At 50.4% G+C, this 18,875-nt stretch overlaps 1 protein-coding gene across 1 annotated transcript; it reads right to left on the bottom strand.

Annotated features, from left to right (window-relative positions):
- Positions 1-3,171: 3,171 nt before the first annotated feature.
- On the bottom strand, positions 3,172-18,032 carry PAX6 (paired box 6). Its single transcript, XM_058806363.1, is given in 14 exon segments — positions 3,172-3,408; positions 4,334-4,484; positions 6,583-6,698; positions 6,864-7,014; positions 7,267-7,349; positions 8,130-8,288; positions 12,850-13,015; positions 13,576-13,791; positions 13,885-13,926; positions 14,846-14,976; positions 15,427-15,444; positions 15,447-15,550; positions 17,545-17,599; positions 17,984-18,032. Coding segments are annotated over 14 exon segments (1,527 nt in total). The 3' UTR covers positions 3,172-3,322.
- Between the last annotated feature and the right edge of the window lie 843 nt (positions 18,033-18,875).

Raw genomic sequence — 18,875 nt, 5'->3', positions numbered from 1 at the left:
AATGCACAGAAATGTCTCGTTCCTATTGAAATCAATAGCAAAACTCCCGCTAATTTCAGCGGTGAAAAGAGGAGAGACCCTTGGAAATCGCTGCATTACACCAAAAAAATACATCACAGCACATTTCAGTCTCCACGAGTAACACAGCTCTGGAAGAAAAAAAGGGGGTGAAGATGGATATTAGAACATGCTGAAGATTTTCCTGCTGCTGGCTGCGGTGCCTGGCAAGGCAGCACGTCCCCACGGAGCCACGCTCCATCCATCCATCCATCCATCCATCCATCCATCCATCCCCTGCCCGCTCCCAGCTGCGCTCCCGGGCTGCAGCAGATCCAGCGGGGGTTCTGGGCCGATGCCACCCGGGGCGATGCCCCTTGGCTGGGCTGGCAGCAGGGCGAGGCTGCCCGTGCCCCGCGGAGCGCCCGGCAGCGGCTGCGGGCACCGAGCGCATCCCGGCTTCTCCCCGATGTGCAGCCAGCCAGGCGGGCACTTCTCCCCTTCCACAGGGCACGGCAAGCAGCCAGCCAGCCAGAAATGTCCCCTCTCCGCCACGGCCAGCGGGGCTGTCACTGGAATCATCCCAAGGTCCATCCGCGCACATCCCGCGGCTTTGTCGCACAGCCCTCGCCCGGCAGGGAAAACCTTGGGAAGGGCTGGGGATGCGCCATGGAAGGGCTGGCACTGCGCCATGGAGGCCGCTGGAGCACGGGCAGGGGAGCTGCAAGGCCGGGAAAAGCCGGGAAGGGCCGTGGGGAGCTGCCCCTGGCCGCGCATCGGCACCTGCGGGAGCAGCGCGCAGAAGCTGTCGGGGGAGGAAGGGATGGGAAGATCTTTTTCCGTTCCTGGTTGAGCGGAACTTTCCGTAACAAGCTGCATTAGTGGGTATAAACATGGTAATTAGCTGTACAAGTGCTGGGTTTGTACCTGTAATTAATTGTTCCCGGATTCAAGTTAGCCGTGTGAGGACAGACCTGCCTGTTGTGGTGTTTAATGCAATTTATCTCTTGCTTATAAATACGGAACGTGCAGGTCTGATAAAAATTTACTAAATGTACTAAAAAATGTACTAAATGTACTAAAAAATGTACTAAATGTGCAAAAAAAAATTCAAAACTGTTGTTCCCTTGACATTTGTGAATGGATGCCTTTAAAACTTAAAATATCCTTAAAACTGACTAGTATCAAAATCAAGGCACATTTTTGCTTGCTTTAAGCTCTTCATTGTAATAACCATCATCTCATGCTTTGAGCAAAGCTGCTCTTTTTCCCCAAAGGATCCTGAGTTTACGTGCATTTTATCTCATCTGCAGCACTGCAGCCGCCTCAGCAGCACAGCCCTGCTCCAGTGAAGTGCTATCAAATATGCCAAAAGGAAAACATAACCAGCCTGGATGGCACCTCTGCTTTACAAAGGCTGCTTGTGATGCCTGTGCTTTGACTCAAAACTCCCCTCACATTGGCTTTTTAATCATGAGATCCCTTTTTTCAGCACAGCATCGAGAGTAACAACCGCAGCACAATGAGCCAGCTTCATAGATATGGGAATGTTTAGATTTCCCTGCCAGTGACTAAAGGCCTTTAGCTTTCACTAGCCAGTCCCAGCTCGCATTGTTGTTGCCTGTTGATTTGTCTTCTCTCATTATTCCTTGACATGCAGCTCTCCACCCACGCCCACACTAACAACCCTCACACAAAGCGCATTGAGGTATTAACCAGGTTACAAGTTCAATGGAAAATTACACTAAGATTGTGCTGTGTGGCAATATAAAGGGATGGCATTCACTCTCCTAAAGAGCCTGTTAAAAACGCAGCTGGGTTGTTTTTTTCCCCCTTTCAAGCATCCTAACAAAACCAATTTTTAGGAGTGGGGGGTGTACATCTGGGTGTACGTGTGTCCGTGCGTCCTTTACGTACAACGGGGACAGACAGACACGGGCCTGGCATGGTGCAAATCCCCTCTGGAAATTCTGCTGGGTTCTGGAGTTCATTTAGAGCATCCCCAGAAACCCCAGCTAAATAAACAGTTAGATACATGAACCTATCTTTTTCCTAGCCCAAGTTACAGGCTGAAAGTCTGTAAAAGTGTTCCTTCAGAACCTCTCCTTACTGAAAATAGAATCAAAATTAAACTTAAGGTTGTCTTCTTTTTGTTAGCCCAAATTACAGGCTGGTGGAAGGGCTGAAACTCTATAAAGTGTTCCTTAAGAGCCCCTCCTTACTGAAAACTGAAAATAAAATCAAAATAAAGCTTAATGAGGTTAACCTAGCACAATAACAAAATTTGCAACACCACACTATAAGGTTAAAAAGAAAATAGTATAATAAAGGAAATACAAAGGCTTTGGCATGGTTTTTACAATCAACAATGGTTAATCTTGATATGTAGTTGTGAACAACTTCAAAACACTTAAGTTTAAAACTCTTGCAAGCACTTTTAATTGATTGGGAATGAATTCTAGATGCACAAAGATGATTGGACTGTGAACAGTAGTACAACTATATCTAAGAACAATTAACTCTTGCCGACCAAAAATGAAACGTATGATGCATGAAAATGTGTATAAAACATCTATAGAATATTCTTGTCAAATATAAATGAAATTAACTTTATTATAGAAATCATTCTGGGAGATTTCTAGGGAAGACAAATACTTACATTTCGACATAAAACAAATCGGATTATATCGAAGACACAATCTACCTTTTATCTATCAAACTCTTTTCTTCATGGCAGCTCTCTCTTAACCCCTGTTTGCACATAGCTTCAGCCGTTAACAACCTTTGGAAATACCAACAGATATTTTTCTTACATAAATCTAGTGCGTGTTGTTCCAGGTTCAGTTATATGCAATGGAATGATACAAACTTGGAACATCAATCCATAATCTATGAACAGATTGGTAGAAGTATTCGATATATCTTGATAAAACTCTTAAATTCGTGGCAAAGCTTGTTGATCATGGCTTCTTTTTTTTTTTTTTCCTTTTCTTTTTTTTTTTTTTAAACAACTTCATGACCAACACAGATCAAACATCCATCCAGTCTACATTGTTCTTTTTTTGTTTTTTCATTATAACATACAAATGCCCATTTACAAATAATACACCAAAATGAATAAAAGTTTGGATACCAAAATGAAGATTTGTTCCAACTGATATAATGCCTTCAGTGTACAAAGGTCCATGTGAAAGTCTTTTCCATGTGTTACAGCATAGGGCACAGTTGCAGTACAGAAGTACTCTGAGAGCCATTCTTCCTTTATAAAATACTGCTGAACATCCAACTGTTGTCCATATAGTCATTTACGGAATTAACACATGTTTTACTGTAATCTTGGCCAGTATTGAGACATATCAGGTTCACTGCCAGGAACTTGAACTGGAACTGACACTCCAGGGGAAATGAGACCTGAAAATTGAGAGGGAAAATGGATATTTTAGTTTTTTCTATACATAGCACGATTTTTGCTTTACGGTTTCACAGATTTGAGCTTGTATTCCAGTAAACATCAAATTATTCCAGCAAACATCAAGTCTCACCGTCTACCAGCCTGTGGAACCGGGGGTTGGGGGTGTATATATTTTAGAAATTATGCCCATCTCACTGATTGTTGCTATAAATAAACTTTCACGCTTTGAGATAAATGCCAGAGCCTCTGCTCATTTGTATCAGTTGAGAATTCAGCCCAAAATACACAGAACAGTTCTATTCTTTTAAAAAGTGCCTGGATTGCTCCTGTTTCTGCTAACACTTGCCCTTTTTTACCCTGATTTGCCTTTTTTATGCATGGGCTAATATTTCTACAGGTTCCCTGCCTCTTTGATAACTTCAAACCTTTAGCAATAAATAACATCTGACACAGACACGGTAAAAATGTGCCCAGTACTGCAAACAGTTTCACATACACTTAACCTCAACACTGTGGATACCTCTGCTGCAATTTAATGCTGAAACAAATGCTGATTTAGAATTTAATTATACAGGGAAGATTTTGAGGGATGGGGGGGCTCACTGGAGAGCTTGCCTCTGTCCTGCTATTTCCACACCACCTCTGTTAATCAGCTTTCTTTCCATCTAGCCCTCCAAGAAGCAGCTTAAAAATCAGAATTTTTTTTTTTTTTTTTTTTTTTTTTTTTTTTTTTTTTTTTTTTTGCTCTAGTTTGCAAGGTTATATATATTCATCTTCTGCCCGGAGTGGCAGCAACAAATCCCAGCAGAGAGAGCTCCCCAAGCGATGGGGAGAGACGTCTCACAGCCAATGCAGTGAATTCTGATGGCTGGAGCAGACCAGGCAGGCTGGCAGGGAGGCTGGGGGAGCAGGGAGGTCACTCACCTGTGGAAGTGGTGCCAGAGGTGCCCATGGGCTGGCTGTTCATGTGTGTCTGCATGTGAGGAGGGGTGTATGTATCATAGCTCCGTCCATTCACCGATGGACTGGTGGGCAGCATGCAGGAGTAGGAGGAGGTCTGGCTGGGCACCGGGGGCTGTGGGGGCAAAGCACAACGTGGTGAGTGGCCCTGCAGCTGAGGGCAGCATCACACCCTTGGGCATGGACGTGCCAGCCCTCGGACAGCAAAAAATCAGCTTCACGTTTCAAATTCAGGCACCCCGGTGTAAAGACCTATTTAGGAGACAAACAAAGCAGGCCCTTCATGGAGGCTTTTGGGCTAAAAACCAATATGGACAGTTACTGGAGCTTTTTCAGACGTGCTTGGCGAGCACATCCCTACATCCAGATGCTGGAGGTGTTACATCCCTAAACCTGAGTGCTGCCCTGCTTTATACCCATCTTCCTTTTGGAAAATGTCTCCTACCACTTGCAGCTAGAGACAGGGCCAGCATCTTACCTCCTACTTGGTGCTGCAACTAAGACAAAACTAATATTTTAGTTACCTCATGCTTGGTGCTGTCAATAAAATGTAACTAGCATTTTAGTTACCTCACACTTGGTGCTGTAAATAAAATGTCATTAACATTTTAGTCACCTCACACTTGGTGCTGTAACTAAAGCCACTCCACTGAGGCTCAGAGGCTGGTCCTGCATCTGCCAGCGTGGGGCACATACACACAGACCATGTGTGGGGCTGGGGGGACCAAGGCTCAGCAGGGGAAGCCCCCAACCCCACACACACACGTGCATCGATCCCCATCACTGATCCCCGTCCGCCACCCCAAACCTGTGCCAGCAGCATCCCAGAACAGACATCTCCATTTACCTCAACTCCAAGCCCTAAACCCCAATGTGCCAGGGGGGACAGCAGCTGGGGCAGGGGCTGAGGGATGGCACAGTGCTGGGGAGGGACCAAGCAGAGCCTTCTCCTGCTCCAGGCTGCCGGGTGAGTGCTGACCAGCACAGCCAGGGAATGGGAAGCAGGATGAGTAATTCCCACCCCGAGCACAGCAGACCCAACACATCTGCACACATTTCCCGCCTGCACACCCCTGCCACAAACCAGCAGCCCTCACTGAGAGCCCCATTTGCTCTGGGAGAGCACACAATGCTCCGTGCGCCCGCAGAGAGATCCCTCCGACCCGCCTGGCTGCCCTGCCACGCTGACCACGCAGGCAGCGCTTTCCAGCCAGCCTCACACGTGCTGTGTCCCTGCCCAGGTGCCCAGTGGTGGACCAGGGGCCTCCTGCTTTCCCAAGGGTCCCCTCCTGGATCAGCCTTTTGATCTTTTGTCATCTGCTGCCAGCCCTGCTGCCGGGGACGGCGCCGCCGGCCTCGCGCGTCACGGAGCAGCGACCCGGCCAGCGCCGCTTCTTTCCACAGACTTGCGAGACTCTAACTTTATTTGGTTAATTTTGGTCCAGCAATTAGTAACATGGTAATTGCCGCAGCGAAGGAGTCAGGCTCTCTAATCTGCTCGCCTGTCTCTAGCAGTGGTCAATGCTGTGTGGCTCAGACAAAGCTGTAAAACTCCCGTAATTGGCCAGCACCTTCCTAGGCCAACCCCACCATTAAAAAAGGAGGAATTTTGCATCTGAAAGGTCTATAGAAACAGACCCCAAAGGAATAGATTTCTTCCTAACCCAGCTGGTGATCAGCTAATGCTTTCAGGCATGAGGATTGACAGCTCTTGCAATTCTGGCTTAGCTGGCATAACCACTGATGCTAATCACATCCTTCCCTTTCTCAGGTGTTCCTAATGTGCCTCTGCCACGTTACCTACATCCAGAAGGTCAGATCCCTCCAGCAGCTTATTCAAGCAGCAATTTCCACAATATGGCATCAGCAAGTTCCAGAGGTTAACCACATTTTTTCCCCCCCAAACAGCATTTTTTTTTTAATCCCAGATTTGTTGCCTTGCAAATCTGAGGACTTTTCTCTTTGGAAACCTGAGAAAAGTGCTTGTTGAGCACCACATCTTTCAGTGCCCTTTTGCTTTCTCATTCCCCCAAACAGAGCATCTGAAAAGATGCCAAGGGAGTTGTTGGGTGCAGCTTTCCCTGCAGCACGGTTTGGGTCTGGTCTGTAATCCCTTGTGGCACAGAGGAAGGGTCCCCACCCACACTCCCACACAGCCCAAGGGCTGCTGAGTGCCCAGGGAGTGCTGTGCCCTGGCGTGGCACTGGACTCACTTGCATAGGCAGGTTGTTGGCCATGGTGAAGCTGGGCATGGGCGGCAGCGCGCTGTACGTGTTCGTGAGCGCCGTGTCCGTCCTGCCCAACATGGAACCTGATGTGAAAGAGGAAACTATAATAGAATAGACAGATAGATGGACACATTAGTTTAACCACAATTACAACTGGCAGCACAGCCTCAGAGTCTCATTGGCCCAGAGGATGGATGGATGGATGGATGGATGGATGGATGGATGGATGGATGGATGGATGGAGATGAGTGTGTTGGGGGCATTACCGGGGGTGGTTGGTTGTGGGATCGGCTGGTAAACGCTTGTGCTGAAACTACTACTGATGGGAATGTGGCTGGGAGTGTTGCTGGCTTGTCTTCGCTGGTTCCTCAGCTTCTCTTCCCTTCTCCACTTGGCCCTTCTGTTGGAAAACCACACCTGGAAACACAGCATTTGAGAGATGTGAGTGACCTTACAAGGAACAGAGGCACAGGGCCTCCCCCAGGCAGCCCAAGAGCAAAGCAGCAGGGGAAAGCAAAGCCAGCTGCTGCTATTTTCCTGAAAGAGGGGTATGGGCAAATATCTGATCATTAATATGGCTTGCCCCATGCTTTGAGAAGCCAGGAGTAACAAAATCAGAGTAGTAATAGTAAAAATAATAACAGTCACAATTGCAGAGCAAATCAGTACCTGTATCCTTGCTTCAGGCAGGTCTATTTTAGCAGCTAGTCTCTCTCTTGCAAACACATCAGGATAGTGGGTCCTCTCAAATTCTGCAGAAGGAAATATTCTTGCATTAGCTGCAGAGTTGATGTGGCTGGCTGTAAAACCAGAGCTGTTCCTGCACTGCCTGTGCTCTGAATGCTCCTAAGAAGCATCACTGTAAGGGCAAAGCTGAGCTTTCTGCCTGTGCGTTAGCGAGGAGGACGCCTTGCCTGCTGGGGAGCATTGCCATGGGGATGGGCAGGCTTGGGTGCAGTGCTGCATCTCTCAAGAAGCAGCCAGGGCTTCTGCCTCCACCGAGGGGGTCCCCAAGGCAGCTGTGACCCTGTCACCAAGAAGCGAAATGGCACGTCGCCGGATAGCAGCGCAAAACCAGGACAAAGCTCCGCGGCGGGTCAGGGGCGAGGTGCGCCCAGGCCGGCCAGGGAAAAGGGCACCTGCTCCCAGCCCCGGGCTCTGGGGATGGGCAGTGAGGTGGGGGCAGGCGTGGAGGGCTCTGCCAGCCCCCTGCCTGCCCTCGCCTCCCCAGCAAGGCAGCACAGAGGATGAGAGGAGAGTTATCCCACCGAGAGAATCCCGGGGTGCAGCATCGGTGGGATGCCCGCCCTGAACACCTCGCCTTTGAAAACCATTGTAACAGCTTTGCAGGGCACACCACGGCCAGCGATGAATAATTGTGAATAAAAGAGCACAGAGGGAGCCCCAGAGTTTAAATATGTACATATATATATATAAGGCACAGGAATGGCTGTGGTAACATTCGGCTGGTAATGTAGGCAGGGCACATTTTGTTTTCTCTCCTGCTTCAGCCATAGAAAAATGTCACTCACCTTTCTCAAGGGCTTCGATTTGCTCTTGGGTAAAGGATGTCCTATTTCTCTGCAGCTTCCTTTTCAGCTGGAGTCTCATTTGGGCCTCGTCTGAGTCTTCTCCATTAGAGCTGATGGAGTTAGTGTTTTCCCCTCCTCCCTCCTGTTGCGGACAGCCATCTGTGGAACCGAGAGAGTCGGAAAGTGAAATGCAGGTACTCGTGTTTGAAGATCCCTATCAGGGAAATAATGCAACTGGAAACGAGTTCAGCCATGTTTGCTGACACCCTCCCTTGAAAATGTCTCGGGTATCAAAGCAACGCGGCGCTAATGGCACAGGTAACACAGAAACATTTCTGTTTCCAGCCTTACGTAAACATCGGAGATGAGGAATTACCATCACCTGGTCTTAATTTCATTTTGTTTTCCCTCTGGAATAAAACTTGCATAAAAATACCTTCCCCTGAAAGTGATTCTTTCCATGAATCCATGCTGGAGTGCTATGGCGGTCTCCTCCGTCTGCTGCATTTATTTACCTATTGCTATATTTAAAATAGTGATGTTCAGTATTTCAGATTATCTATAATCAGTAATTCCTATCTAATCAATTAGATGTTGATAGGTTTGCAGAAAATGCTATTAAGAAACCAAACCAAGCTTGTAATCTTTTTTAAAAAATATTTATCCAGTTTTTATTTGAATTCTGCACAGTCAATTTCATTTTAAAGGTTGTGAATTTAGAAGTGCCTGCATTGTTCTGCAGTTTTATTCAACTATTGTATGAGTGTGCATTGCCTTGACACCTATTACTGAGCACAGCTGTAATTATATCATCACCAAGAACAGGCTATAATTGCTGAAAATGGAATTTTATATTTAGATAAAAGGACTGTCCATTCTTTGTAATGTGTTGCACCAGAGAAAAGTAAGATTTCTTTTAAAATTTTAACATGTAATTTTAAAAGAAATAGTAGCGAGTTCACTAACTAGCTAAATACGCCGTTCTGCAGCTGAGCGCTTGGCATATCATTTAAGTGGTACATTTTTAATTAGGGCATTTCCACCACTTTTAATGCAATTTCTGCCATTGAACAGGGGAAAGTTTCATTGTGCCGGGCTCCCGGGCAGGGGCGGTGCGGCCCGGGGCCGGCTGCTCCTGGGGGGCTCGGCGGGCACCCCCGAACGCCGGGGCCGGAGGGACGGAGCCTGCCGGCGAGGCAGAGAAGTCCTTGTCCTAAATGAGCTCTCCCTCTCCTTTCAAAGCATATTTTTCGAAGCGTTTTTGATGTCGCATAAAGAGGGAGCCCGGGTGAGGGACGCATGGGCTACTTATGCTAATTCCCTTGAAAAGTTACGCCAAAAATAAATAGCGACACTCCCGCGACATCCTTTAAATATTGTGGGAAATCAACTTTAAAGTAATATCATTTATAATCGGCGAACAATGGCCCCGGTCTTCAAAGCTCGGGGGGAATTGTGACAGGATCTGGTGGGACCCTTTCAACCACTTTGAAATGTTTTAAAACCCGAACTTTCTCCTCCATTTAAACACGGGGATTCAGCGGCCGTGGTCACCATATGGGCGGCCGCAGCCCCATTGAGGCGGCCGGCGGCGGGTGAATAGCGGGGGGGCGGGGGGAGCCGCTTTTCAGGGCACACAAAGCCCCGGGCCCGGGGACGGCCGCCGCGGCGGGGCAGCGCCCTGCCAAGCGCGGGTGGCAGCGCCGGGGGCCGCGCCCGCCCGCGGAGGGGCCGCGCTCACCTCCGCCACCGCCCTCATCCATCACTGTCCGCTCGGGCCGCGCCCGCAGCGCCCGGGGCCGGGGGGGCGCCCGGGGGGATGGACGCGGCCCCCCGAGCCGGGAGGGGGACGGGGGGAGCCCACCGGGCAGCCCCCGAAACGGGCGGCCCCGATGCAAAGTTTTGAGGCTGTGCTTATTCGCCACCCCGTCTCGGCGCGCTCCCCGGCTCCCCAAAGCCTTTCGGGCAACCTAAAGTTACACCCAAACTCACTTGTGGTCATTTCCAAGCCCGTGCCCCCAAAATATCTTTCGGCCAACCGAAGGTTTCGCCTAAACTCGCTTATGGTCATTTCTAACCCATTCAGCCAATCTAACGTTTCACCTAAACCAGCTTATGGTCATTTCCAATCCTGTTCCCCCAATATCTTTCAGGCAACCTAAGGTTTCACCTAAACTCGCTTATGGTCATTTCTGACCCTTTCAGCCAATCTAACGTTTCACCTAAACCAGTTTATGGTCATTTCCAATCCTGTTCCCCCAAAATCTTTCAGCCAATCTAACGTTTCACCTAAACCAGTTTATGGTCATTTCCAATCCTCCCGACCCCCCAAAAATCTTTTGGCCAACGTCTCACCTAAACTCACTTATGATCATTTCCAACCCCATCCCCCCAAAATCATTCGGCCAACCTAAAGTCTCACCTAAACTCGCTTATGGTCATTTCCAACACCGTCCCCCAAAAAATCGTTCAGCCAACCTAAGGTTTCACCTAAACTCGCTTATGGTCATTTCCAACCCGGCCCCCCAAACATCTTTTGGTCAGCCTAAAGTCTCACCTAAACTCGCTTATGGTCATTTCCAACCCCGTCCCGGACAATTAAGATATCTTCTTTTTAGACACACACCCCTTCTTTTCTTTCTTTTTTTTTTTTTCTTTGAGTTTTGGTTGTTTGGTTGTTTTTTTGTTTTTTTTAAAGCCCCTAAAAGAAGCTATCTCAATAGGGCTGTTCCACCTTCCAGACCTAATCCGTAAGAAAGCAAGTGAATGTCCGTCCCTATTATCCTATAGCCAGACCATCTGACGCTGGGTATAGGATTTGTTTCCTGAAAAAAAAAAAAAAAAAAAGAAAAAAAAAGAAAAAAAAAGACTCTGGGAAATAAAATCATTCCTTAGTTTCTTAGTGTCTTAATCAGTGAGGCGGAAAACAAGCAAAAAAAGATAGCAAACCAATTGCAGCACCTCTCAGCTATAGAGCCGGGATCAAAACATTGTAGCATCTGTTGAAAGAGAAAGTGTCTAAATCCTATAGAAGGCTTTAGTCTTATAAGAGAGGGAGGGGAGAAAAAAAGATAAGAAACAGTGTCTCGGTGATCCCTAAAACCACTAAATCACTGGAGAATTTCTCCCGGATAGAGATGTCTCTTTTTGTTCTGTCAGCCCTCATGTATCCATTATTTTATTCACTGCTGCATGGCGTTTATCAGATTGAGACCATATTTGTACCCCTCTGAGACCTAACCTCGCCTTATGCTTTTTGAGTAATGGACTCTTAAAATCCAGCAACATACCCCTGGCTAGGGAAAAACATTAGAGGGAGCATGAATATTCCAGAGGAAATCCATTTTATTAATTTTAATTTCGCCGTGCGGATGTTTTAAGTGCCTGCCTGCCTCCCCCTCGCACACCCGCGGCCCGAGCCCTGCCCTGCCTCGTGCGCGGGTTTCGGACAGGGCTCCCGCGGTCTCCCGCGGAAACTGCGCTGCTCCCCGCGCACGGAAGGGTCCCCAAAGAGCCCCCGGCCCCCGCAGGTCCCACCCCGGGCACAGCGGGCTCTGCCGCCCAGGTGTGCCCGCTCCGCACCCGCGCAGCGCTCTGCGGCGGGGAGCCCGACATTTCTCCTTTTGAGCGCCTTTCCTAAGGGCAGACAAATAAACACAAACGCCCAAGAGCTCGCTGGCCGGAGGGAGCCGCGGAGGGAGGGCGCGCTGCCCCGCTCCGCGCTCCGCAGCGCGGCTGCGGCACCGGGCACGGCCGGGCCCCGCAGGTAAGGGCGAGGCCAGGGCGGCCCCGGCTCCTGGGGTGGACATCGGGCCCGCAACAAAACGCCAAAAGAAAACCCCGCAACCGAACAACAAAAAAACACCGAAGCGGGGGTGGGGGGAAGCGAGGGCTCCGCTCTATCTTTCTAGTGTCCTTCATAGACTGTTTTCTTCTCTTAAAACTGACATGTCTAATTGGCAAGCGGTGCCATATCGTGTCCAGAGGTCTCCTGTGGAACATTTCTACAGCTGTCTCCTTCAACTAGACGCTTATTCATGTCGCCTTAATGAGAAACAAAACGATCTCTAATGAGCAATTACATAGCGACAGAATTGTTCCCATAACAAATTCTTGCGTGTGACAGAAACATCCTTTGTACCAGATATTCCGCACACTGTTACCGATTTTTTTTTCCTTGCGGGGTGAAAACAAAAAGCAGGTTGTTGTATATAGACACCTCTTCTAAAGGAATGACCAGAGCCAGGGAGAGCCGAGCCTCAACAGAGCCCGCATTCAAAAAGAAGCCATTAACCATCTTAAGTATGTAACGTAACATCCCATTATCCTTCATATTATCCCCTTGTCATTCCTACAACAAATACCTATTAATCTTCAGGATAAACAGTTTCCTATATTTACAAAGTTGTTTCGGGTCCATTGAGGAGGAATTACAATCAGCCCTACGGAGATAGCTCCCGATGGCCCCGGCTTTGGGGAGAGACCCCGGCTCGGGCAGGGATGGGCAGCCCCAATTAGCGGGCGATGGGCGAGGTTCAGGCTCAGCCCCGCATCCCGCCAGGCTGCCGGCACCGCGGATGCTGCTGGGCTGCCCCTGCCCACCGAGGGACGCCCACCGCTCCGCACCCACCGGGGCAGGGGCAAGGCGGACCCATCTCCGCCGAACCGAGCCGAACCGAGCCGCCCCGGGCTGGGGAGCGGCCGCCGCGCTGTGCCTTACCTTGAGCGGGCTGCCCGGGTACCGAGGTGCCGGGATACCAGCCGGGCCGGGTGCCCCAGGTCCCCGTCTGCCCGTTCAGCATCCTTAGCTTGTCGTACATCCCGTCGGCACCCATCTGTTGCTTTTCGCTAGCCAGGTTGCGTAGGACTCTGTTTATCGACGACACCTGGAAGGCAAAGGACAGGAAAGGCAATGGTAGTGCGGTAGCGCGCTCCCCGCCAGGCACCCGCGCAACCCCCGCGTCCCCCCGCGCAGCGGGCGGCTCGACCTGGGCGCAAGTCAAGGCTTCCCTGAGCCGTCCCCGCCGCCCCGGCTCGCTCACTGCTGGTGGTGGTGGTGCAAACAAACAAACAAACCACGGGGGAGGGGGGGAAGAAGGGAAAAAAAAAAAAAAAAAAAAAAAAAAAAAAGCAAAGGGAAAAAAAAAAAGCAGCGCCCCAAACCCAACCCTGCAAAACCAGAGTGATGGCTCCGACTGATGCTTGCAGTCCTGAGGCGCCAGGCACAGGGGTGACCCGCATATTGGTGTTTTTTTTTATTTTTTTTTTCCCCCTCCTTAAAGGCATTTGTCAGATTCTGTATGAAAAAATGCGTCTGACCCTGCCACATGCAAATGATGTGAACCTGCTATCCTCTCTTCTGATACCAAAACAAAGGAAGCAGAGGCTCGCTACGGCTACCCAGCATTGTACACGGCACACAGGAAGGTTTTTTTCATGAACTTACACTGGGTATATTATCGTTGGTACAGACCCCCTCTGATAGTAATCTGTCTCGAATCTCCCACGCAAAGATGGAGGGGCACTCTCGTTTATACTGCGCTATTTTGCTTACAACTTCTGGAGTCGCTACTCTCGGTTTACTACCTCCGATTGCCCTGGGTCTGATGGAGCCAGTTTCGTAATACCTGCCCAAAATTTTACTCACACATCCATTCGACACCTGGATAGGGAAGCGGACAGAAAATCACATTATTAATAATTTCAAGACAAAAATAAAATTGTTTAAGTATGCATTAAACAATGACAAGCTTACGTTTTGATTGTCCAGCACTTGGACTTTTGCATCTGCATGGGTCTATAACACAAAAATATACCTTAAATGGTATGAGAACTTACTTAGAGAGTCTTTTTTTTTTTTCTTAAAAAAAAATTACATTCGTGGCCCTACCCTCTACAAAAGTGATACTTTAAAAACATTTGGAAGGAAAAAAAAATCATCTGGTCAAAACGTAATTCTCTTAGTATCAAGGTTAAAATATGCCTTAAATGCGAACAATAGGTAAACCAGACTAGTCTCCATCCTTCTCACTGCTCTTAGCCAAAGGACTTGAGGGGGAAGGGGTGAGTGAAGGGTTTTCAAGATCTACATTTACAAAATACCCCTGAACTGCGCCAGATTGCGGGAATGTCCGTAAGGACAGATTCCGGGCTAAAACGGCGTGGCTTTGAAGGGGGTTCTTTTATCTCTCTGTCTTTTTTTTAGGTTTTTTTTTTTTTTAGGTATTGTTTTGCTTTTTGGAAGAAAAAAAAAAAGGTAAAAATTAAAAAAAAAAATAAAAAACCAAAAACCAAAACGAGTAAGCCACGCCAAATGCATACAGATATCACAAAATCATAAGTAAATACGGGGTGGGGGGGTACGGAGGAAAGGAGAGGAAACTGAAATTATGCCGAGCCGTATAATTCAGTTTATTACAGCCAACTAACTGTAAACGACAGTGCAGGTTATCACCGGATGGAAATAAGGGGGAACGAAAAGCGAAAAAACTGCGATACTTGAAAAGGCATATATATATCTCTCTATATATACGCATCGGAAGGTCTATTTGCAGCAAGAACCGAGCGGATGGATCGCTTTATTAGGCTGGAAGGCGGGTGGTGGTGGTGGCGGTGGGTGGGTGTGGGGGGGTCGCAGCAGCGCCCGGCGGTGACACAGCGGCGCTGGAGCGGAGCGGACGGAGCGGTGGGAGCGCGGGGGGCGCCGCCGCCTTCACCTGCAGGATCCGGGAGATGTCGCAGGGCCGGGCGCCGCTGTGAGCGAGTTCCACGATCTTCTGCCGCGTGGAGTCGGGCAGCGGCCTCCCGTTGACGAACACCCCGCCGAGCTGGTTCACGCCGCTGTGACCTGCGGGAAGTACGGCGCCCACCATAGCACCCTGCGCTGCCCGTGCCCGTGCCCGAGCCGCGCAGCCCCCGCCGGGGCGGCACCGAGCGCGTCCCTGCCCGCCGCTCCCCGCCGGGTCCCGCCGCCATCCTCGCCCTCCGCGCCTCCCAAACCGCGGCCGCGGCGCGCTGCCCGTCTGCGAAACCCGCCGCGGCCACAAACCCCCGAAACCCAGCCCGAAAGCCCAGAAATATTCCTGATCTGATCGCCTTGGGTTGCTCCTCTGCATTGCCGTTTTTCCTTTTTTCCTTTTTCTTTCTTTCTTTTTTTTTTTAATCCTCCACCCCGCCGGAAAAAAAAAAAATAAAATAAAAGCCCAAAGCCCAAGCCCAAGCGAGCCTGCCTGCATCCGCACAGCCGCAGCTCGCTTCGCCAAAAGCAAATCGAGAGGCTGCCTCGCCAGTGCCCAACCTGAAGCTCCAGGCTTTGAGGGTCTCCCTGGAGAAGCTCTGCTCTACGCGCTCTCCGCTCTCCTCTCTTTGGAGCCTCCTGATAAATTGACTCCAAGAGCCCAGGCTTCTTAGCAATAAATAAGCTCCAAATATAGAAGAGGGGGAAAATATGATGAGCCTCTCTGACATTTGTCTTTAAAATAAAACTAGCTGCACGTCAAGTTTGAGCTTAATTTCTGGAAATAGGCGGAAGTCGCCCCGGATCATGCATGGAAGGCTAATTGAAAAGATCAGTTGGAGCACTTGTGGCAGGCGTGTCACTTTATGACAGTACTCTGCTTTTGAAAATTGCATCGTCACGACAAATAGTAGCATGATAAAACGACCCTTTCTGTCCGCATTTGGATATCACTCAGACTAGATTGAACTCTACTCGCTCTCCCTCCGAGGGAGGCTGCGGTTCGCGGTAGCCGGGGGCTCTGCGCGGACACACCGAGGGGGCGCGCTCCCCGCGCAATGGATTCGAAGTGACATCGGGGCTGGGGAATTTGCCGCCCCGGCCCAGCAGCGCGGCCGGAGCTGCGACCTGCGCTTCCCAGCATCCCGCATCCATCCCTCCATCCCTCCCTCCATCCCTCCCTCCCTCTCTCCCGGGGCGGGATGATGCGCGCCCGGGGGCGCAGTCCCGCGGCTGCTCCCCCCCTGCGCTCTCAGCCCCTGATCCCCGCGAATTCGTGCGGGGGAGACCCTCGCCGACATTAAAAAAAAAAAAAAAAAAAAAAGGCAGCGGGGAAAGCAAAATCAAAGTTTCACTTAAAAGGTTAAGCCTTAATCATTATATAATTTCCCTGGAGAGCGGTGTAGATCTCGCCCAGTGGCAATGATTATGCGCCTTGTATTCTATTGCTAGTCATCTAATAGGAAAACATATGGTGTCAATTTGGATGCTCTGCACCATATACACCCAGGAGTTATTAACACAAAGCCCGAAGAGCCCGCCGCGACCTTTAAACAAAATAAAGGCTTCACCCGAATGATATCTTTTCTGCGTTTTGCAGTGGCGATCCCAAACGGCCGAGTGAAGGCATCCCCCATTACCATAAACCCTCGGCACGCCACGGCCAAGGGCAGCGGCCGCCGTCCTTGCGAGGCGCAGGTAAAACCCTCCCGGGCTGCCCGGGCTCCGTTTTGGCTCGCGATAAATGAAATTGCATCGCACGCACACGCACGCAGCAGCCCCGGCAGATAAATAAGGGCAAAACCGCCACAAAGTAACATCGAAGCAGACCAAATTAAAACATAAATAAATAAATAAATAAAGGGAAAAGAGAAAAAAAAAAAAAAAAAAAGGGAAAAGAGAAAAAAAAAAGCGCTTCACTCAAGGGATGTCTGAGAAATCCCTAAAACCTCTGCTTTTCCAGATGCACGACTCATTAATGGGTTTCAGGGTGGGATGATGAAGGGGTCCCGGAGCCACGCGTCCCCTGTCAGGGTCCAGAGGAGCTCCGCGCTCCGCGCTCCGCGCAAGGGCCGCGCAGCCCGACCTGCGCTCCTCGCCGCCGCTACGCGCGCAGAACCAGAGGGCCCGCGGGGCGCGGAGCCCACCCCGCGGAGGATCCGCGTCCCGAGGAGACGAGGCCTAGCCCGGAGCGGCTGGGACCTGCCCGGCAGCCCCTCCGAGCCCCGCGCAAAGAGCGGCCGCCACACCCGGCTCGGTGCCCGCGCTGTCCCCTCTGAGAGGCACACAGGCCTACCCACGAGGTCCTAAACAACAACAGCAACCACAACAACAACAACAACACAAAAAGCCCCCACCCCCCAAAAAAACCCCAAAAATTAACAGGCCACAGAGACATCGGGAAGCGCGCAAACCCAAAGGTGGCGAGGAGCCGCACCTAACGCGGAGCGGCTTTTTCCTGCCCAGCTCGCAGGGCAGCCAAGGCAGGGATGCGGGCAGGTGCTGGGCCTGGCGCGGCGGCCCCAGAGCCGTGACAGCGCTGCCGGGCCCGGCCCCGCCGCCCCCGGGCTAGCCGAGCCCCGACGGGGCGGGCGCGCAGGGCCCCGCTGCCCGCGGAGCCGCCTCCCAACCCGGCCCGGCCGGAGCCCTCCGCCCGCTGCGCTGCCCGCAGGCACTTACTGTTCTGCATGGTGGGCTGAGAGAGCAGAATCCCACGGGGGTCGCCTATAGCAGTCTAGCAGTGACAAAATAGGCGTTAATCAGGGCAGGCAATGCACACGGGTTAAGCTGCAGAGAGGCTAACATCGCACCGGATAACTTTGTTATCCTTAGGCATCTTCCCCCTCCCGCCCTCGGTTCGTTTAGGGATTTGGGGGCTTTAATACCTCAAGGCAAAATAAGAAAAAAAAAAAAAAAGAAAAAAGAAAAAAAAGTTCATATGTATCCCTAACTCGCGGGGGGAAAAAAATTTAAGAAAAGCAGCCCGCCAAGTGGTTTCTCGTTTTAATTGCATGCAGGTGGCGTACTGCCTCGTCGTTAGAGCTCTTCGCTGAGGTGGTGTATTAAGTGGAGCGACAACAATCACAAAGAGAGTCCGAAGTCATGTTTTAAAACTTGCCTGAAAGCGGGGTGGACTGTCCTCTCATACAATTTAGGGACTCGCACATCTGCGTGTCACTAGTTAAAGTCTTCCCTCTAGGACAAAGCAGAAGAAGTACATTAAGAAGCGTGCGGCGGCGCCGGGAAGGTGCGCGGGCGCTGCGCGGGCGCTGCGCGGGGGGGACACGGCGGGGGGAACCTTCCGCCGCTGCCTGCGTGCTGCGAGCGGGGCTCCGTTTTTACCTCCGGGTATTTCCTCGAGTTTGGTTGTTTTGCTTTGGTTTTTTGGAATTTTTTTAAATTTGTTTTGTTTTTGTTTTGGTTGTTTTTTTTTTTTTTTCCCCCTTTCCGCGCGGCGCTCGCAACTTTTTCTCCCCCAAACTCCCCGTCTTGTGATTAACTTCTTTTTTGGTCTTTAGATCTTCCCCTTTTTCACTGTACTGTGACACACGCTGTCTACCTCGCCTCACTGCCTTAAAAAGTAAGAACAGGAGGGGGTGAGAACTGTTAAACAAAGCCTACAGAAAGCGAACAATGGCCTCCATTCTGCTCCTCTACCCAAACCCCGAGTGCAGAAACCCAGGCTCCTTAACCGGCCGCGCAGCTTCCCAACTCAACGGACCAACAACCCTCCAACTTACAAAGAGCAGAGAAACAAGCCCCTTCTCCCTTCATTAGTGCCTGCCTTGACCCAGCGCCTGGACAGTCCCCAGCGCCTTCCCCCCCGCTCCCTCCCTCCCTCCCTCCTTCCACTGCTCCCTCTCTCCTCCTCTCGCCACCTTCCTTCCTTCTTCCTTCCTTCCTTCCTTCCCTCTCCCACCCCCTCCCGCTGCCAGCCCCCGGCCCACTTATTTATTTATTTATGCGTCCCCGCGTATTTATTTGAAATCGTCGCGGGTGAAAATGGAAAA

This window comes from Ammospiza caudacuta, chromosome 6 (assembly GCF_027887145.1).
Source record: "Ammospiza caudacuta isolate bAmmCau1 chromosome 6, bAmmCau1.pri, whole genome shotgun sequence".
In the NCBI taxonomy this organism is placed as follows: domain Eukaryota; kingdom Metazoa; phylum Chordata; class Aves; order Passeriformes; family Passerellidae; genus Ammospiza; species Ammospiza caudacuta.
The sequence above is the reverse complement of the archived record's forward strand: the minus strand, read 5'-3'. Positions and strand labels throughout refer to the sequence as shown.